The sequence below is a fragment of the Corvus cornix genome, chromosome 7, assembly GCF_000738735.6.
Source record: "Corvus cornix cornix isolate S_Up_H32 chromosome 7, ASM73873v5, whole genome shotgun sequence".
NCBI lineage: Eukaryota > Metazoa > Chordata > Aves > Passeriformes > Corvidae > Corvus > Corvus cornix.
This window is the reverse complement of record NC_046337.1, coordinates 26,101,274-26,121,001: the sequence shown is the minus strand read 5'-3', so window position 1 is coordinate 26,121,001 and position 19,728 is coordinate 26,101,274. Positions and strand designations below refer to the sequence as shown.

Below are 19,728 nucleotides of genomic sequence, written 5' to 3'. Positions count from 1 at the left end.
GCCATCTCCAGATCAGCCACCTGCTTTTGTCTCCACATGGCAGATGTTGTCAAGCAGTGACAAAACACATCATGTTCCTAATTGGAAGAAAAGCATAATCTCAGATGGCTGAGGAAGTTACCACAGGAGACTGGGAAAGACATTACAGGCAGAAGCACTTGTCATTTTTACTGAAAAGGCAGAGAAGAAGTTCTCTGTCTGAAAGTGCTCTGCACACAGGTCTAGTCTCAGTAGGTGCCCCATTCACAGACCTACACATTCACAGACCTACAAGGATTTCATTACTATTTTTTAAAGTGAGAAGGGATGGTTATAATTATTTACAGGGCATGGGCTGCAAAATTCAACCCAGTATTCAGATAAGAAGCTCATGCTCTCTGCAGCTTAAGCAAGCCAGGACTATGAATTCATGCTGAAAAAGCAATACACCTTGGGAGGGCTGGAAAAGCACCTGCCTCTCTTGAACTCAGAGGCAGGCATTGCCCAGACTCAGCCCAGCGATGGTCATCCCTTCCTACTCTTGCAGCTGTGGCGTGCTGCCGGGCACGGCTGCTGGGCCAGGTCATGCCGGGACAGCCTTGCACACATCTGTGGGTCAGGCGGGGCCCACAGAGCCTGGGCACACTCGCGCCTCCGGCAGCGCTGGGGTCTGCGCACGCCCACGGCGGGGCCGCTCTGCGCTGCTGCTCCTGCACACGCTGCTCTCACCTCCCCAGCAACACTCGTGGGGGGGAGCTGTAAATAACTAGGGAGGGATGTATTTTTGCACCACATTTATTTACTGGTTACTTCAAGGGGGCTGGAGTCCCCAGGGAAGCTCTCTGGAGGGTTTGCTCTGCTGCTGGATACATTGACGCCCCTACTGTGCTCACCCTCTGCTCCTGCCCCTGGCTGACTAGTGGGGGGCAGCCCCCTGACTCGGTGCTGGCAAGCAGAACTTTGGGGGCTCCTGGGTTTGGTGTCAGCACATCGTTGAGCTCTGTGCTAACCAAACTCCAGCTTGGTTTCCCGAGCAGACTTGGAGGATGCCAAGGGGAAAACACAAAACAGCGCAGGATGCGCTCAGCTTTGCCAGCAGCAAGGGCATGTTGCAGTACAGCCTCTCCCCTCCAAACACTGACTAACAGCAGAGTCACTGGCTGGAAATTTGGGATAGCGAGGGCTTTGCTGCTAGTGGCACAGGAGATGAGGCAAAATGATGGTTCCTCTGCCACTCACAAGGCTTTTGCCCCTCCTCATTCCCCAAAACCTGGGCACAGGGACTAAAACCAAGAATGAACACTACACCCAGATGCATAGCTACAACAAAAAAACCCCTCAAAAGCTAGAAAAAAACCCACACAAGCAAGACAAATCCTGCTTTTACAGAGCAGGAGGCTGGGAACCACCCACGTATTTGTCATTGTAGGCAAGAAATTCGGATGTCTCAGGAGAAGCCTAACTGCCAGATATGCCACTCTCAACCTGTCTCACCCCAGCTGCCCCTCGCCGTCAGGAGTGGGGGTGGCCCTGTCCCTCCTGGCCCCCAATGGTGCCTGCAGAAGGGGGATACAGGCTGGGCTGTGTGTTGAGGATGGCAAAGGTAAGGAGCAGGCAGCCCTCTGACCTCCTTCCCTACCTCTACTGGCCATGCTGGTGCGGAGGAATGAAAGCAGCACATTTCTGTCCCTCCCCAAGCAGCTGCTGCCCCTCACCCGTCTGCATGGGGGGTGGCAGTGTGGCACATCCCATGGGGGCTGCCGCCAGCTCCCTGTGAGGCTGAGCATGTTCAGTGCTGCCTTGAGCCTCACTGATAACCCCCCACTGTCTCCCTCCACAGATCCAGCTGGCTGAGCTGGCCCAGACCCGAACGTGACCCACCACCATCCCCAATGGATCAGCAACACCTCTCCTGTGCCTGACAGCACAGGGGTGCAGGGCTGACCCCCAGGGAGATTGTGGGGCTGCTCGCTGTGTAGAGGCCACTTGTGTTTACACTTGGTGACAGTCTATGCTTACATAACACCTTGTTCCAGCAAGAGATTTACAGACAAACAGCCTCTCACACCACTGATGTGCACCAGGTCCCATGGTGGAAACTGGGATGGGGAGAGGGGCAGGTGTCAGGGTGACAACAGCTCCTGATTCTCAAGAAAGCAGGAGGAAGGTTTCCTCCTGATGGCTGTACATTGCCCAGTGGAAGGCTGAGGGTAGAAAGGGTGGGTCTAGCCAGAGAGGAGCACATGCCATAGTGCCCAGTCTGCAACCCTTGCTCCTTCCCCATGCATCTTTGCCCTCTGCCTGCCTGGGGATGGAGGGAAGCAGTATGATGTACTGCAGACGATCCTGCTTGTGGGAAGGATCCCTGGGGGTACTCAAGCTGGCTGCATCTTCAGGACAGCCCCTGCTTGGCCCTGACCCACTCCAGATGTCCTAGCCAGGGCTGCAAGCATGAGGGGTGGTGCAGAGCCCTTCCTCAACCCCTGTTTCCGCACCGCATGGCCCTGCTGAGGAGATAGCAGAAGTCTGGAGAGTTGATTTAGCAACTGAAGTCATTAAGGAATCACAGTCAGTTCTCTCTAAGCCCTAACGAAGCCAATTCCCAACATTAATGATTGTTCTTCCTTACACTGCCAGCCACTAAATATAGCTGCCCATCCACTCAGCACACAGAGCTGATGTTATCTGCTCTGTTTTTACTGGCTCTGCTTCTCTCTGGAAGTTTTCTGTTATATTGGTGGAAAAGTTCACTGCTCAGGGAGATGGAAAAAAAAAATCCATCTTCTTAACTTAATAATTTTTCCACTCCCCTTTGCCTTCCGCCACACACACACTTGCCCTTCCTCATTTATTCACTAGTGCTCTCGTCTTAATAAAGAACTGCCTCCTGCTGTTGCTGTCAAGTTTGTGGCTGCTGTGTTTATGTCACAGCTTGGAACACCAGTCAGTGGAAACCTGATTTAATCCCTACAGGGTGGATATTTTATGTGGTTGTGCTGCCGATGCTCACACCTCCAACCTGGCCAAGTACTGCCCCATTTTCTTTTCAATAGGGAACACTCTATAGGGACTAGTTTTGGAGTTTTGCAGTGAGAATCAAAACCCAAAGAAGGAAAAGCAATAGTGATCTGGGAAAAGAAAAGGAGAAAACCCTTTGCAGAAGCTGCCTAGAGGCCTGCCTGCCTTGCTCTGCCACTGCCATGTCACAGCTCATATTCCTTTCTGAAATCACTGACATTAACTGCTGTGGACAAGCAACACAGCTGGACTTTTCATAGATGACACAGATGAAAGCAAGTATTACACTCATCTAATCTGAATGCCACAAAACCAGTGTCAGTCTCAACCCCATAACTGCTACCTGTTATTTCTTCAGGGAGGTATCTCTATCTTGATTTCAGGATACCCACAGGGAGAGAATCCACCAGTCCCAAAGGCAAATTCTCCCCATGATTTTTCTCCACATTCTTTGGAATATCTCTCTGATTTTTAGCCTGGTATTTATCTAATTCGTTGCTTCCAGACACTTGTTATACCCTTTCTTTAAGGGTGGAATGCTCAAATGCAGTACAGTTTAAGCACACTTTACTGGTCCTGTAAGATCCCGACCCACTACGTGAAACATATTCCACCTACACAATTCTCTTATTATTTGCCTTGTGATCCTGGAGCCTGTAAGGTGCATATTTTCAGCTTTGCTCCCAAGTCAGGAGAAAAAGGATTTGCTATTATTTTTAATGGCATCTGACTTTTTCAGCTCATCATGTAATTGCAGGAGTGGGGGCTGTAGAACATCTCAGTAATTCCTGCATAGTTTTTTTCTCCAGTTCCATTTTTTCCTCCAGCCAGGGACTTCTTCCCCTCACTTTACTCTGTCCTTCTGTCGGGCATCTCTGTCTCTTCCTCATTTTAATTATTATCATCATAATTGCCTCCAGTGTCCATCTTCACTTCTTCATCTTTTCCCTCTGCACTTTGCTGTTTCCCAGGTCACTCCATCCTTCTGTGCCATCTATTCCTGCCTGTCATCCTTTTGCTGCAATTGCAATTGCTCCCCTGTTATGACCAATGCTAGGATGTCCTTGAGGGAGCCAGGAACGGGCAGGAGCCGCTGGAACAAGCTGGCAAGTTCTAGTGTGATGGGGAGGTGTGTTGTTTAAGAAGGCATCTGCCTGTGGTGCTCAGGGACTTCACTGTTGCTCCCCAGCCAGTGTGCCCTGGGGAATACGATGGGGAAGTGGAGGCACTCGGGCAGTGGGGGAGGGGGTGAAAGGGAAGACAAACAATACAAATTAGCAGGACTTTAGGACAGACCTTAGAATGGAATGTGAGGACCCAGAGAGAGGTTCAAACTGTTACAAGTTCCAAAAGGCAAGGACAGTGCTTGCAAAATAGATACCAGACCAGGCCTAGGAGAATGTAGAGCAACGGTGGAAGTCATGAAGGGTTGTGAGGCTTTAACTGTCAGATGAGAATATTGCAGCAGCTTTTCAGTAACACCACAAGCCTGAACATCAGATAAATAAGCAGTTTATAAACAAGAAAACTAGATTCCTAGTTGTTACAGTATGGGTATGACTGTAAAACACGGTGTTAGACCCTGCACTTGTCCCTCACGTTGGTAACACTCCACAGCCTGAATCCCTAGGGACAGAGCTGTGCTTGTGACTTCAGTCTTGGCATCTACTTTGCCTTTACTGCCACAGCTCCCAGTGCACGCACCCAGGAGAGACAGCTTTGCCCACATGGAAATGCAGCTGCTTCTAGGGTAGAGTCCAGCCATATCTTACAGTTCACCAGCACAGGAGGGGATGGAAAGAGTACAGACATCATGTCCCAGTGAAAGCAAAGGGCATGTTGATTGAATTGACAAAACAACTTTCAAAATTAAGGGGAGCTCCAAGTTTGCTCTTCATCACAACACAACCCCCAGACATATTCCTGAAGAGGCAGGCAGGAAAAAAAAATCCAAAATCAAAAAACAGGTAAACCCCTCAGACTAAACTGGTGTCTGCAAAAGTAGATAGTTTTTCCCACCCCAGAGCAAGACAAACAGCATCCCCACTGAAGAGAGAGACAGTTTTTTGGAGTTCCTCACCTGTCCTTCCACCCTGCAGGTTTGATCAGAGAAATGTTGGTTTCTATTCTCCAGGCTAGTATTAAGCTGTTAAATGCACCATTTTCACCTTGTTTTCCTTTTATTGACTGTCACTTTCAGAGCTCCTCATGGCAGTTTGCTCTCTCACGTCTACCTCCCAGCTCCCTTCCCCTTCCAAGCAGGCTGGCCCCATGCTCCTTTGCCAGCAGCTGAACACCACCACTGCCAGAGCATACATGAACTAGAGAACCACCTTCCCTCACGATAATGTGAATTACTGCCACCAGATTTCACTTTTAATTGGCTACTGTTTTTTTCCATTTAAGTCAGTTGAAAACTACTCTTTATTCCTCAGCCTTCCCATTTTGGGCTGAGCTGGTCTTCAGGAGCCAAGTGCTTCTCATGATGACAGGTTTCCTAATGCTATTCAGTCCCAAGACAGGGGACTTGCCTGCTCGCCTGTTCCCTGTCACCTAGCAGAAGTCAGAGGATGCCATCTCCTGCTGCTGTGGTGGGGGAGGTTTAGTACACACTTGCCATTTCAGTGCTCAGAACATTTGCTGTTTGTACAGGCACACACATTGCTTTCCTTCGATGTAAAAGCCCATGCCAGCAGAACAAAACCACCGAGAGAAGTGCAGTTTTACCTGGAAAGTAGGAGTTCTCACCTGGGAAAGCTGTGATGGGTTCTGCAGAGGAAAAACAAAAGCTCGTATTAGAGAGGGGAGTATTACACAGCAAGCCCCCAGTTCATGTCCCTGTTGATGTGCCGTGGCCAAGCGAAGCAGGTGTGTGGCTGTGTCCCACAGGAGGCACTCGCTGGGAACAGCACAGGGAGCCAGCCAGCCTCAGCCAGGACTGGGAGAAACCCGGCCCCAGCTGGGGACCAAGCACCCACAAAAAGCTTCGACTCAAACACACTTCAGAGAAAAATATGTCTGAGGTTGAGGGTCATCTGGATTCAGCCTGGCTGGCCTGAGTCATCCAATGACAAAGCCATACCTGGCCCAGTGATGAAACCCTGAAACCCCCTAAATTTCCAAAAGTGGTTTTGGTTTCTAGCTCAACTCTGGCACTGTTACTCACATGGGAACTGTGTTAATTCTGGGCAGTGATGCCCTGCTCCTCTCCATCTCACAGTGACAAGAAACAAAGGCAAGTGATATTTTTCCTTCTTTCAAGACACTTTGAAGAAGTAATCTATTACAAATTACTGGATCTGAAAAGCAATAATCGGTACTTACTACTGATTACTTTCTTGCAGAAGTAATAGACTTCTGATTATTTTTAGATTACTTCTGCATTATGCGTGTGAGTCACAGAAGCAGACTCTGGCTCTACTGAGTGCTATGAAATCATCGCTCGGGTTCAAAATGCGAATGACACATTTGTCAAAGGAAAAAATTATTGTGACTTATTAGCATTCTTTCATGCTAAAAAGGAATCAGATTACTTCCAAGGATTATGTTTGAAAAAACAGTAGCCTGTGCTGTAGTCAGCTATTCTCATGGCTCTGAAAGAGAGAGAGCAGCATGGTATCTCTACCATTTCATTATTACTTTGGTGAAATTGGAAATGACCCCTAAGTTATGTTAAAGTTTGCAGTGGGAGCCCTTTGCTGGAAATGATCTGAAACAAACATTCCTTGCGGGTTTTAAGATACACATTCAACTTCCTAGACTGGGTAAAATAATTTTGTGTAGAAGTTTGGTGTTATTTTATGGGCTGGAAATGCTTGAAACTTTGTAATTTATTAATGCTTTTGTTTTCAAAATATTAAGCTTTACGTTCATGAGGCCCAAGATACAGTAACACTGGAGCTAGGTGAATTGCTGAGCTGCAAAGGAGTTAGATAGGAAATACTATTAGTGTTAATCATCATTCTTGGTTCTCTTTAATGCCATAGAAGGCAAGAGATTAAAACACCACTGTTAAGCCTTAAATACCGTGAATTTGACATCTGAAGTATTAGCTCCTTTGGCAGACAGGAGACCGGCAGAGTTCAAAGCATCAAAGAAACGGAGACTGATGGGGCTTAAGAGCATCTCTGGGGCAGTCCTAGTTCTCTGTTTTATTATCAGTGCTTGTTCCTGCACCATCTTCACCCTCACGTGCCCGCATAGCGGGGGAAAGCAATGTAACCAACTCTTCCCAAGCACAGTTTACCCGGTGCTTCCTCCCCTGAGAAACACCCCTTGGAAGAGTGTTTGTCCTGCTTGGGCTAGGAAGCACTGGGATCCTCCCTTGATGGGCGAGAGAAGAGCAGATTCACTGAATGGGGCCTTTCAAAACCCAAAAGGGAGAGGCTCTTCTCTGCTTTTTCCATTGGCTTTAGGAGGGTCAGACACTTCCTAGTGAAACATGCCTCTCCCAGGTCATGCAGAAGAGCAGGACCTCGCTGCTCTGGGCAGCTCTCAGCACAGATCCCACTAATTGAATACTGCTGGTCCTGTGCTCAACTGGGATACCTCTAAATCCACACCTGAGCTAGATGGCAATCAGAGCCATCAGTGTGACTGCGTGGATACGCCAGCTAGAGGAAAAGTGCAGGGCAATGGCTCCACCAGCAAACTGCTGAAACACACTTTTTTTGCTCCTTTTTTTTCCCCCAAATCCTCTCTGTCTGTACCTGGATTTTGGCCTGGTTTGGGAAATGGTGAATTCTAGGGCAAAAATTTCTTTTGTTACTCTGTTAACATTGCTGTAAAACCTCTTTGCTGTTTTTTTTTTTTTTTTAGAGAGGACTCCTTTTGAACTCGTCGGCCCCTCTAAGTGTGTAATACTGACTGACAGCTGGTTTCTTTTGTCCAGCACTTTCCTTTTAAATTTGGTGTATGTCCTTATCACATAGAATAGTCCTCAGTAACGCTCAGCTGCTCTTTCAGCTTTGTGTGGCAGAGACATGTGCTTCCTTCCCTTCATGCCAGCGCAGGCAGAGCCCCCGGGCCCCAGAAGCTGAGTCGCCCTCATTTCTTTCATGGGCAAGGAAAGTCCCAGCTGAGATCCAGAAACTCCTGGTAACTCAGCCAGGGGAGAGGTGCCCCACTGACAGCTTGCAAGCCAAGGCTCTCCAGCCTGAGCTGCCCCTCCCTCCCTCCCCCACGGCGGGATGCAGCACGTACCCATGCAGTTCTCCAGCGGGATGTCGGTGCCTACCCGGATGTCATCCAGGGCCAGCTCTCCTGAGTGGCCATTGCGGATAAATCCCTCAAACACGATCTGTGGGAAATGGGACAGAAATGCCAGTGCTAAGCTGGGAAGCAGAGAGTGGCTGCTGCTCCCGAGGGAGAGGGTGGGAAATTGCTCCTGGCTTTCCCTGCAGACCTGTGGCTCACCTGAGACTTAGTCCTGCTTCCTTGCCCTGCCTCTGCCACCCCTTTCCCAGGGAAAGCTGCTGTGCAGGGACAGGTTAAACAGAGAGATTTTTGCCTGCCTTGGCATCACTTGGCTTGCAATTTGTTCAATTAAATGCCTCTCATAAGGAATAAAGACTCAGTGAACGCCCCCTAGTCCCTGCACAAATGGTGCAAGTGGCATAACTGAGTTACTGCAGCAGCAGCTTTGGCCCATGGTATTAATTGAGCTATAATGAGAAAAAGGAAGGGAAGGACACAAAATGCACAGCTACATTAACTGTAAAGTGCTGTTCCCATCAACATTACATAAGAAGTATTGAAATGTCAGGAGAAGGGTCAGCTTATTCCTACTTAATCACAAGCAAAATATTTTTACAAAACTAAGTAGAGTCGTTAGCCCTAAGAACTGGTGAGTGGAGACACTTGCAATATTTACATAATGACGCCATTATTCAGCTAATGCTGGTATATTCACGTTTAGCACACAAAGTAGTCAGCCAGTGCCCATCATTCTTATCTGTAGGCATATTGTTTTCTGGTATTTTATTAAAAAGCCAAACCAGTACGAGCAAACTAGTCAGGCAGCTCCAGTGCAAGGCTTTTGCTTTATATCCCCCTGCCTACTTTCAAGGCATTGGAATAAGCTGCCAAGGAAATGGTGGAATCACCATCCCTGGAAGTGTTCAAAAGGCATGTGGACGTGGTGCTTGTGAATAAGGTTTAGTGCTGCACATGCTGATGCTGGGTTAATGATGGGACTTGATGATCCTGGTGATCTTTCCCAACCCTGGTTATACTAGGATTCTAAGGGTCCAAATAATTTCCTAGGGCTATGTACTTCACAACTCCCCTCTCCCCATATTAGGTACCTCCTTTCTTCTAGGGTGCCTGGGATCCATGCCTCCCTGCAGAGAAACCTCTCTGAAGGGCTGGGCATCTGACTGCACAGGCAATGGAATATCTGGGCTGTGGGTCCCAAGCTCAGGCCCTCAACCTGTGTGGGAGGCAGCAGTTCGGAGGGGTCAGTGGCCTGACAGCAGGGTCATGGTCAGGGCTGGGAGCTGGCTGGAGCAAGGGTCCCCACCAGCACCATGAAAGTGCTGCCTCAAGCCTGCAAGTGCATGTTTCCTTCCGCCCTGGAGGGTGCTGGATGCTGTGCTGACGCTCATTAACAAGTGACAACAGTAGCCCTGTCTCCCTGGCAAACGGCACGCTACCCAGAAGGGCTCACCATGCCAAACACACTCCTGGAAGCAGCAGCCTCTCCACGGGGTCCTGGTACAGCTGTGCCAGAGGGGCTCAGGTGGCTGTGGCAAGGCAGCACAGTTCTCTTCCTCCCTTCAGCTCATCCCTTCTCTTCCACTGATCTCCTGATGGTGGGACAGGGCCTTGATCCCACAGCATTACACCCAGCCCTCTGACCTAGGCTAAGGTATCAGAGAAGAGGATTCACGAACGAGCCCGCATTCCCTCTTCCTTCTCCTATGTTAACACTTGCAGCTGAGGCTGGAGGATGGCTGTTTGCTGCCTACCCTTAAGAGCTGGCTGTGCTCCTTTCCCAGCTTCCCACTTCTCCTGGCTGCTGGGTTTGCTCCCTGGAGCTGCACATCTGGTCAGACTATCTGACGACCTTCAGTTGTAGGGGAAAAAATGCACAAAACAAAATGAAAAAAAAAAAGGAGAAAAAAAGAAAAAGGGAGAATGGGAGAATATTTGCAAAATGGGAGATCTGAGGAATATGAAAGGCAACAGGCTGAACAAAGGCCCAAGTCTGTGCAAAAGACAGGCACTCTCAGAATAACAAACAGTGTAGCTTAGTTACTATGGTAACTTGAGAAACACAATGAAAACAGCCACATTCCCTAATGATGAATGGGCCCAGGCTCTGAAACACTGAAATCAAGATGCTGGAGAAGTCTGCCTGGTCCAGCACACCTTCTGCAAGCATCTTACCCGGTACTCTGTGTCGTAGCTTGGCAAAATGATGCGGCCTTCCCTCCACTCCTCCCCTTGGTCCTCCGTGATGACCCACAGTGCCTTGTGCTCCTGGCTGGCTTCCCGCCAGACCCGCAGCATCACCCCATTGCTGCCCCATGCCTGGTATTGGAAAACCATGCAGACAGCACTCTGGGGCAGGTAGATGGTGGGGCTGATGAGCCGGGCTCGCTGGCCTTCCCGCCTTCCACTGCTTTGCAGTTGCAGGTAATTCTTGACATCTGTTCAGAGAGGAAAACACCATTCTATTATTTTTCTGCAGTTGCTGGCAACAAGTGTCTCACCTCCTGGCAAGTGGCTTTGGCAGTGCTGCATGGCAGTGCAGGTCCATGCCTGCAAAAGTGGGGTCTCACACTGGCACCCTTTGTGTGCTCATCCAGCTGTGCCACTGCTGCCCCCTGTGCGGCCAGGCAGGGCATCAAGTCGCACACTTCCCTCACCAGCTACCACCCTCTCCCTTGGTAGGAGACCAACAGCAGAAAGTGGTTAAGAAAAAGACTGACATAATTAGAAAAAGTTAAAAAGCTGGAGCAAGTTATTGTCAGAGGAAGTGATACCACGATAATTGCATTGGCAGGGGGTATGTGTGTTTATTCTACTGGGAGCTTCCTCAGTGAACAAGCCTGAGGTGGATTTTTCTAAATGCCAGTGCTGAAAACTCGTTTTGAGGCCACACATAACAAAATGAAACTCTGGCTCTGTTTTTCTGTAATGCAGCAAAACAGTCTCTAAAGCACAGCACAGAGGAAGGACATGGACCCAATGAGTGAATCATGCATAGGTGACAACTGGATGGTTGCAAACTTGAACGTAGCTGAAATACATACAACAGAGTATTCACTTGCTCTAATATTACATTTAAATTGTGCCACACTTTTTGTCAGTCCTCAGGAGGAGAGATTTGATACACTTGATATCCCAGGAGAAGTTCAAGGCTGAGGCTGGAACAGGAGATATTTGATCTGAATACCAATAGTAGCAAAAGCCCATGGATACAAATCCCCAGGCACACCTGACTTTATATGGAATCAGTGGTTTCCAGCCCTCTCTGATGAAAAGCTTCCTCAAGGAGTTTCTCATTTGTAGCTTAGATTTCTGAAGTCCCTTAGCACAGACTGAAAGACAGGCATGTAGCTGAAGTGATCCTTACCTGCCCCCCATGGTGACCAATGTCAGGACAGAGTCCCTTGGGTTGCTCCAGCTGCAGAGCTGCAGTGCAAGGTGACCCAGACAGGCCTACTACAGATATTGCTGGATTTTGCATTTTGCTCAACAGAAGGATGCACGTACTTGCTCTTGCTGGACAGTGGGCAAGTGCCACTGGTGCTTCATGCCAGCACGTGCCAGCCCAGGCACGGGAGGGTTATCTCTGCCCCAGAACTGAAGGGTTTGTCACTTCTTTCCCTCGCATCTTAGCCTGTGGCACCTGGTGGGCCAAGCTCTGAGCAGCAGCTTGTCCCTGCCTGCCCTGCTCCTGCTGAGGCCTCAGTGCCCATAGCAATGGCAAGAACAGCGTCTGTACTCAGAATGTCTGCAAAGTGCGCTCAAAACACCTCCAAAACTTAAACCAGAGAGACCTGAACTTGGAATCCATGAACAACAGGTCCCACTGGAAAACAGCAGCTGACCTCACTGCTGCTCAGCAGTCAGGTGACATCACAGCCCTAGGGAGATCTATCAATGGCGCTGGCCCTGCTGCAAGATTGTCAGTGCCAGAGAGCAGAAACCAACCACTGTGAGCTACACAGCTTTCTAAAATAAATTTAGGACAAGATAACAGGAATATTTGCCATCATCCTACTCCTAGCATGTATGATCAAAGTACTTCAAAAGCATATTCATTCCTATGAACTTTCACTGATTTTGCTGTGTGAAGGACAAATCTGTTCCCGACTGGCCACATAAAGAAAGAGCAACATTTTTAGCAATATTTTCCAACACCTCTGAAATGTCCCTGGGCCACTTGGCACTTTATGCTAACAAACAGTAGCAGAAAAAGAAGATGAAAGTGTGTTTGCCCACTCCTGCTTGAGTGAATCACTTGAAAAAGTACCATGCCGTTTTCTAATGGAGGAGTGTTCTTGTGATTTACCTCGGAGTGGTAGTAGTGGAGGAGGAGATGTGGGAGATAAACAAGTGGAGGGATTAAAAAAAGAACAAACTGTACTCCATGCCTAAGGAGTGATAAGGCATAATAAGTCATCAAGGTCTCCTGAATTAAAATCCTCTTTTTGTAATTCACTACAAGCCTCTTCAAATAAAAAAGCAGCAACAAGAAAAGAACAGCAACAGCAAACAAGGGAGCAAATCAGACTGGAGTCATACACTTATCTCACAGCTGAAATAGTCTCACAGGCAAATCTTTAATAAAAGCACTAGCCAGACTCAAGAATGATCAAATCCAGATCCTCAAAGTTCAGGACCAGCCTTGGTGCCAGTATCTAAGCAGCCTGATTGAGCGCAGAGTTTTGAGCCATCCTTGGACCCAGCCAAAGCCCACAGCTGATCAGAGGGGACTATTCTAATTGCAGCTGGACACCTCCCATTATCCATACCCTGGGAGCCAGTGGTATCCACCATGGCTGCCTTGCCACTTCAGCAGAACAGCCTGTGTGCTTCTGAGTCACATCCCTCCTGCCAGGGTTGACACTGACCTTCTGTTTCTTCCCATTCCTATCAGATTGTGAAATCAAAGAAACTCCTAAACTGCAGCCAAAACTAATGCTCCCCTCAGCAGCACAGGATCTTTCAGAGCCTTGGGAACCCTCCATCTCCTGTGCTCCCTGCCCAATTCTTGCTGGAGCTGACAGCGTTCTCCAGGACCTGCTGTCAGTCCTAAGGGCTGCAAGGAGGCTCAGTGTTTGGGAGGTGAATCCAGTTGCTCCCCTGTAAGTAGCAATGGGTTTGGGCACCATGTGCTCTTGCTCCCAGTACCTGTACCAGTTTCTGGAGTGGAAAGCCAAGCGCAGGCAGGCATGAATTTCTATGTCATTTGAAGGTGAAATGGCTGGATCACTCTAATGGCTAGTTGGACCTTTGGAAAAGCCCTACAAATTTGCTGAGACTGACTGAATAAGGGCACTGTGGAGCTAATTGTTGGAACAGCATGTGGAAGCCCGGTGGTTCCAGTAGTCACTCTGATACAGTAAATGGAAGCCTTTGGCACAGAAAGCATCTGAAAGGCTGATTTCCCCTGTTACAACACTTGAAGGGAGCTTTGCAACGATGAGCTGATCAATTCTTCCAGGATCAGAAATGCATTTTAATCTCTTTCCCAGAACTTTACTTTGCAGTCTCTATTCCAGCTAACACGACAGCTACATCCCCCACAGAACTGGCACTGGTAGTTCAAAGCACTGGCTCAAAAAAGGCAGGACAAACCCACTCAGGCATTTTACCTCTGTTTTGCAACTGATGGTATGGCATAAATCTCATGGAAGATTTATGGGATCATCTGGATGTAAGGGAGCCAGTAATGTGAACATGGAACCACCCCAGCCAGACGGTGGCAGAGCCCCTCGTGTGTGCATGGCAGTGAGTCCTGGATAAATCACCAGCTGGGCTCTGCAAACCAACCATCTGGGCAACGCAGTTTCCTCTTGGCACACCTGTCCCCTCCTGCTAGGAAGCCATCTGAGAGGACATTAGGGGCAGTGGGGGATGAAGCCTCACAGTTTGGGTCGGGCTGCGAGCACAAGCCACAGCAGCCACCCCCTCTGCAAGGTCAGCCTGCCTATGCTTGGGTCCTGCACATCTCACCCCGTCTCTCAAGAAAAGCACCTTCCCTCATGGATCTCAGCAGCCCATCTGGAGATGTTCCAGGAAAACATGTTGGGCAGCATATACACAAGCAATTATTGAGATTTCAGATTCCCTCTGCATTTCCCCCTCGTTGGATATTGTTGAGTTACAGCTGCTGCTCCTATGGAGGAACCACGTGAATTGCCTTCACTTCCATCCCTCCAAAGGTCGCTGCACTCTCCTTCATTGCCGAGCTTGATTCATGGTGTGCTTTAGTTGGCAGCACTGCAGCCCAGTGGCAGCCACCTCTGGTCTGTCAAGTCCCATAGGTGACCACACTACTCTGGGCACTGTTCTGCTGCCTGCACAGCCCAAATGCCACCCCAGCCACACTGTGTCATGGCCAAGGGGACATCCCAGTGAGGCATGATCCTGCTGTTCCTCTGGGGCATGTGAGGTGGAAGCTGCATCAGCTCTAGCTATTCCTGGGGAGCAGATCAGCTCAGATGCCCTCGTGACTGCAGGGTGGTCTGGTAGCAAGGGAATGGCATCTGCATGAATATGCAGATTGAAATTGGATAGTTATAATATTTTTAATTTTTTGACAAATCATGCAAATTCACCTCAAAAGGCTGTCATTGTAATTTCATGACAGGCCTCTCCTCAATGACAGACTTTCATTTAGGATGGGAAGTCAATCCTCCATAAAACTAATATTTATATTAACTAGATCACTGCATCTACTGGAAAATCCTCTCAATTTTGATTATGTGTGTTAATTAGCCTGCCAAGTCCTTGCCATTACAGTCTCTAAATCAGCCTGCCAAAAGGCATAAAATCCCACACTTACCCAGAACCAAGCTCTCAGCCTGCTCTCCAGAGCCTTTCTAATGGACCTGCCATTACATCCTCTCAGTTAAGCCTCATGCCCTCAACAGCACCAAGCAACTGTGAGTCCTACTACCTCCCCCAGGGAGTGCAGGGAGGGCACAGTGTCCCTGACAAATAAAATACCAATTAGAGCCTGACATTTATGCTAAGTGAGCTGTCGGCCACCAAAACTTGTCCTTTGGCAGCATGGCAGGCACCCTGCCTGCCCCTGTGTGAAAGGTGTGCACAGCCCCACCAGCCCAGCGTCTGTGCCTGCACAGGCTGCACGCTGCTGCTCGCACCTGCACGCACTCCCTTTCCCCTGTCCTGCTCTGTGGCTCACTGCTGCAAAGCCATGGAGTGGTGCACACGCTAAGGTTTGAGAGACAGTGTCTTGCTTTGCAGAGAACATTCCAACCTGCATTTTTAAGCAGGAATGTCACTGGTGTTTGGGTCCAAAAAGTGACTGAGGCAAGCAGTGAGCCCCAGAGAAATGGTTTCTTCTCCTCTGTCTCCAGCCCAGCCCAAGTAAGTGGGGGTTTTGCTGGAACAGACCATGGCCATACCTCTTTCTCTCGTGAAAGACAATCTGGGCACATGGACAGCCAGAGCTTGGCCCTATCCTGCAGCCAGGGAACTCACACAGCCCAGCTGACACTCAGGAAACCTCTTGTGATCAGGGTGCTGGGGTGTCCCAGCTCTGCCATGCTGTGGGCAGCCAAGGCACGAAGGACTTTTTAGCATTTGCTGTCCTCACTGTGCAAATGAGAGTCAGGAGAGACACGTACAGCTTTGCTGAGAGGCAATCTGCACCACACATGAGGGGAGCAAAGAGAGACAGAGATGGATATGTGGTCTCCTTCCCACAGTGTGCAGCTGCTCACTCATTGCACAGAAATGCTTGACTTTCATACCACCCCACATGTAAAACTCCTTCCTACTTCAAAGGACACAGGATTGACCCTTGAGGTCAAAGTGTGTCCCCAAGGTACAAGCCCTGAGACTCTCATGAGAGTAAGTGCAGACTCACTTCAGTCCAACCCTGCTCTGTTAACACCATGAAAACCTTTCTGCTGGTTTGGACACAGTAGAATCAAGGCCTTCAGGCAGCAGTTCTCATGGATTGCAGGAAAAATATAAAACTTTCCCTTTAAAGATCCCATGGGAAAAACACAGGAATGGTAAGGGGTCACCATCAACTTAAAAACAGCTTAACATTTGTTTCTCTTAAAAAATAAGCTCTTATGAAACTTCAGAGCACTATAAACACTCCTCTGCTGAAAACACTTTGAAACAAATAAACCTTTGCCTGCAGTGCCCGCAACCCAAATGAGCAGCATTCCTGACCCTCAAAGCCAGCAAGGCTGTGGCCCACAAGAGAAGCTCTCAGTGGGTTTTTGCAGCCCAGCCCAAGAGCTGTGTGGTCAGGAGAGCTGCAAGGTTAAAAGTGCTTCCTTTTCTGTGTGCATGTACAGTTGCCAACATCCGAACAACACAGGGTTCACGATGCTGCCAGGGCTCTGACCCTGACACTGCGTTCATCCGAAGGAGAAGCGATACATGGTAAAGCTGCAGATCCCACAGTGCTCTTCTAGAACCACAGGGTATTTACTTAGGCACTGCAAGAAAAGGGAAGGGGGGGAAATGGGCAAAACACGGAGATTCCAGCTCTACAGTACTGGCTTATTAGTGTAGAATCACTGAGAGCAATACAATCACACTGACCAGCTAAGGATACAACCCAGGATCTTTAGAACCTTCAGGATCAAGAACCTAGCGAAACTCAGATGGTGAAAAGTTGAGGTGCCCAAGTTATCAACCTAGATTTATTTTCAGGTCTTAAGACCTTTATCGTGACAACAATGGCATGCTGCCATTGCATGCAGCAGGAGGGAAGATGAAATCTCATTGAAACCTGAACTTGTTGCTCCTTGAAGCTTGCTAGGTGCAGCTAAGGGGAATCTTTCTACAGATGGGAAGCATCTGAAAGTCCATAGAGGGAAAAATCCTGGCAATCTTTTGTGGGGCATGGAAAAGGGAGCCAGTGGTATTTTCCAGGCTTCCAAAGGGCAGGTAGCTGTTGGAACCACGCTGGGCTTCTGCTGAGCTGGGCAGTTTGGGCCCACTTTCACCAATGAGGTCCCCAGACATGTAATGGGAGCCTGCAGGAGAGGACGTGGAGTTAATCCATGGTGTGAAGAGCCCAAGGAACACAGGGCTAAAAAAAGAAATGCAGAGCTGCCTGAAAGAGTATCTTGGAAATAAAAATAGTGGAATGAGAGCAGTGGGTGTCTTGTCAGTCTTGAGAAGTTCTCAGTGCCAAAGACAAGGAGGAATTGCATGCAGCGCATAAAATGAAATTGGGAGATATCTGAGGAATTCAGGCCTGTCTCTCAGCAGACTTTTCTAATCAAGTGCCTCACAGAGGATATTTCACCATGGTCATTTCTTTTTCCCTCTCTCTTATGCAGACTGAGCCAGGGCTCCTCCTTTCATTATTATTTTTTCCTTTTCAATATTAATTTTTGTTTTGCCATTTTCAAAAGAAGTAGAAACACATTCCACATAGCCCTTAAAGGCACAGCACGCTTCCTTGCTACCGTGGAGCAACCATGGCCTCTAGCCTGGGCCAGCACCTTTAAATCAGACTCAGTTGGGCTCCAGCAGCCTTGAGTTCCCCTTAGCTTTTGCCCTGCCTCTAACCAAGCACAGCTGCTCTCCTTCACCCAACTGCTCACCCCAGGGTGGGGAATTCATGAGCAAAGACCACCCTGAACAACAGCTTTTCATTCCTTGCTCCCTGGAGTCTGAGCGTGAATTTTCTAAGTAGAAACAAAGTGCTGGAGGGAGCACCAGGGAAGGGCAGGGGAAGAATGGGGGAGTGTGAACCAAACAATGCTTTGATTCTGTCCCACCAAGGAGCTGGCATTGCCTCTTTTTTATGTTTCTCCAGTTGCCTATAAAAGCTGTGTGGGGAGGAAAAAAGCAAATAGTTGCTTCCTTTTGTGTCATGTCTTCCTAATTTCTAAGATCAGGACCAAAGTGAGGCATGGCAGTGACGCCTTTGTATTCTGACTCCTCTGCATCCCTGTGCTGTGGGGGCAAGTCAGTGGATGCCCACAGATGCCAGGATGGCCCACACCCTTGCCTGAGCCAGCCAGGAGGCAGATCCATGGCAGTGCCAATGCTGATCCCTCAGCATGTGCTGGTGTTTGCTGCTGGCTTCCCCCACTGCTATGGGTAAGTCACTTCAGTCCCCTGGAGCCACCACCTCCTCCTCTTCCCCTGCCCACACAGACCATGGCTTGTGGGGCAGTGCTGGAGTGCCTGCCTGCACCACATCAGTGCTTCAGTGCCTGACTCTGCACAGCACCCTAAGGGAGAGCTCTTTACACTGGCACAAAAACAGACCACTGAACTCAGTAGGATGACATTCCCCAGCCCTAGCAATGAAACTGTGCAGTTCATAACTGAGAAAAAGGAGGAAGAGCAGAAGAAGGGTAAAAACCAGGACTGTGTACTGAGCTGTCTGAGGCAGCACCAGTCTCTCCTGGGCTACAACAGGATCTTCTAAGAAGCTATGGCCAACTAATTGTAGGGAGACTCAGGGGAGAGGAAATGAAATGAAAAATTGAGTCTGAGTTATAAAAATAAGTAATTTTTATCCTACTTGCAGGAGACTTATATTAATTAAACATTATTACAGTGAATGAGATGGGGAGGGTTATTAAGTCTGGGGCTGGTGTAAGTGTTCTCTCCTGTTGCCTGAGGCTCCACTGAGCTCCAGATATTAATCTTCTAAAGCACTCAAATGCTGAAGAGATAAACACTTGAAATATGAAAATATTTTTTTCCATAGCAGACACTGTGTCCCTATGTCATGCCAAAGAATTTTTCAGATGTCCATATGGGCTGCACTTACAGCATTACCGTGTCTCTTAGAAAAAAGCTTAAGCACCTCAGGAGATGAAGAGAGAAGTGATGTGTGCATTTGTGTGGGGGTGATTTGTGTGTGGAGATGTAGCAGATTCTCCTCTTCCCATATGTTTCTGGAATACATATTTTCCTCTTTAGCACTGCCTACCAGGTGTTGGCTGCATGGCTTTCCAACTGGCTGGCGGCACTGCCAATCTGGCCAGTGACTCTGCCAGGTGGCTAACAGGTTCGCCTGAATGTTTGCATTCTGAGACGCAACCTTGCCGAGGGGAGGGCGAGGAGGAGCCCACATCATGCACAGCTCCCTGGAATCACCAGGCATCAGGGCAGAGCCCAGGACAGGTAAGATCAGCCAGCTCGCCTGCAGGAGCCTTGACTTTCACGAGCAATGACTGAGAGTGAAGAGGTGCTACGGTGACAGTCTACTGCTATAAGGAAATTGGCAAATGTTCTTCATGCCAACCGTGCCACAAAGTCAGTGAGGGATAAGGAAAGCACACTAGTCCTGGCGTGAGTTCCAAGATGTGAAGCTGAAGAACTTGGTCTATCAACCACATTGCCAGAGGCAGGCTCCCTTGCAACCCATGCCAGCACATCTCAGTGAGGTCCTCCATAAATTAGGCTATGTCACAGTCATGCAAATCTTCTGCTTCCAAAGCACAAAGAGAAAAAGAGCAAAAGTCAAACAGCTAGAAGCTGGCATTTTCAGCATTCTTAGGGCTTAGCTCATCCTTCACTTGGAGGAGACTGAAA

At 48.7% G+C, this 19,728-nt stretch overlaps 1 protein-coding gene across 6 annotated transcripts in view; it reads right to left on the bottom strand.

Moving 5' to 3' along the window:
- NRP2 (neuropilin 2) overlaps positions 1–19,728 on the bottom strand; it is an 89,693-nt gene that overhangs the window by 15,242 nt on the left and 54,723 nt on the right. For 3 of the 6 annotated variants that reach the window (XM_039554702.1, XM_039554704.1, XM_039554700.1), the window contains exons 13-15: positions 10,387–10,649; positions 8,200–8,296; positions 5,725–5,766 (exon numbers count right to left, since the gene is read on the bottom strand). In XM_039554702.1, coding sequence (XP_039410636.1) covers positions 5,725–5,766; positions 8,200–8,296; positions 10,387–10,649 — 402 coding nt within the window. The remainder of the gene's footprint in view (positions 1–5,724; positions 5,767–8,199; positions 8,297–10,386; positions 10,650–19,728) is intronic. The other 3 variants (XM_039554705.1, XM_039554703.1, XM_039554701.1) reach the window with 1 other exon arrangement.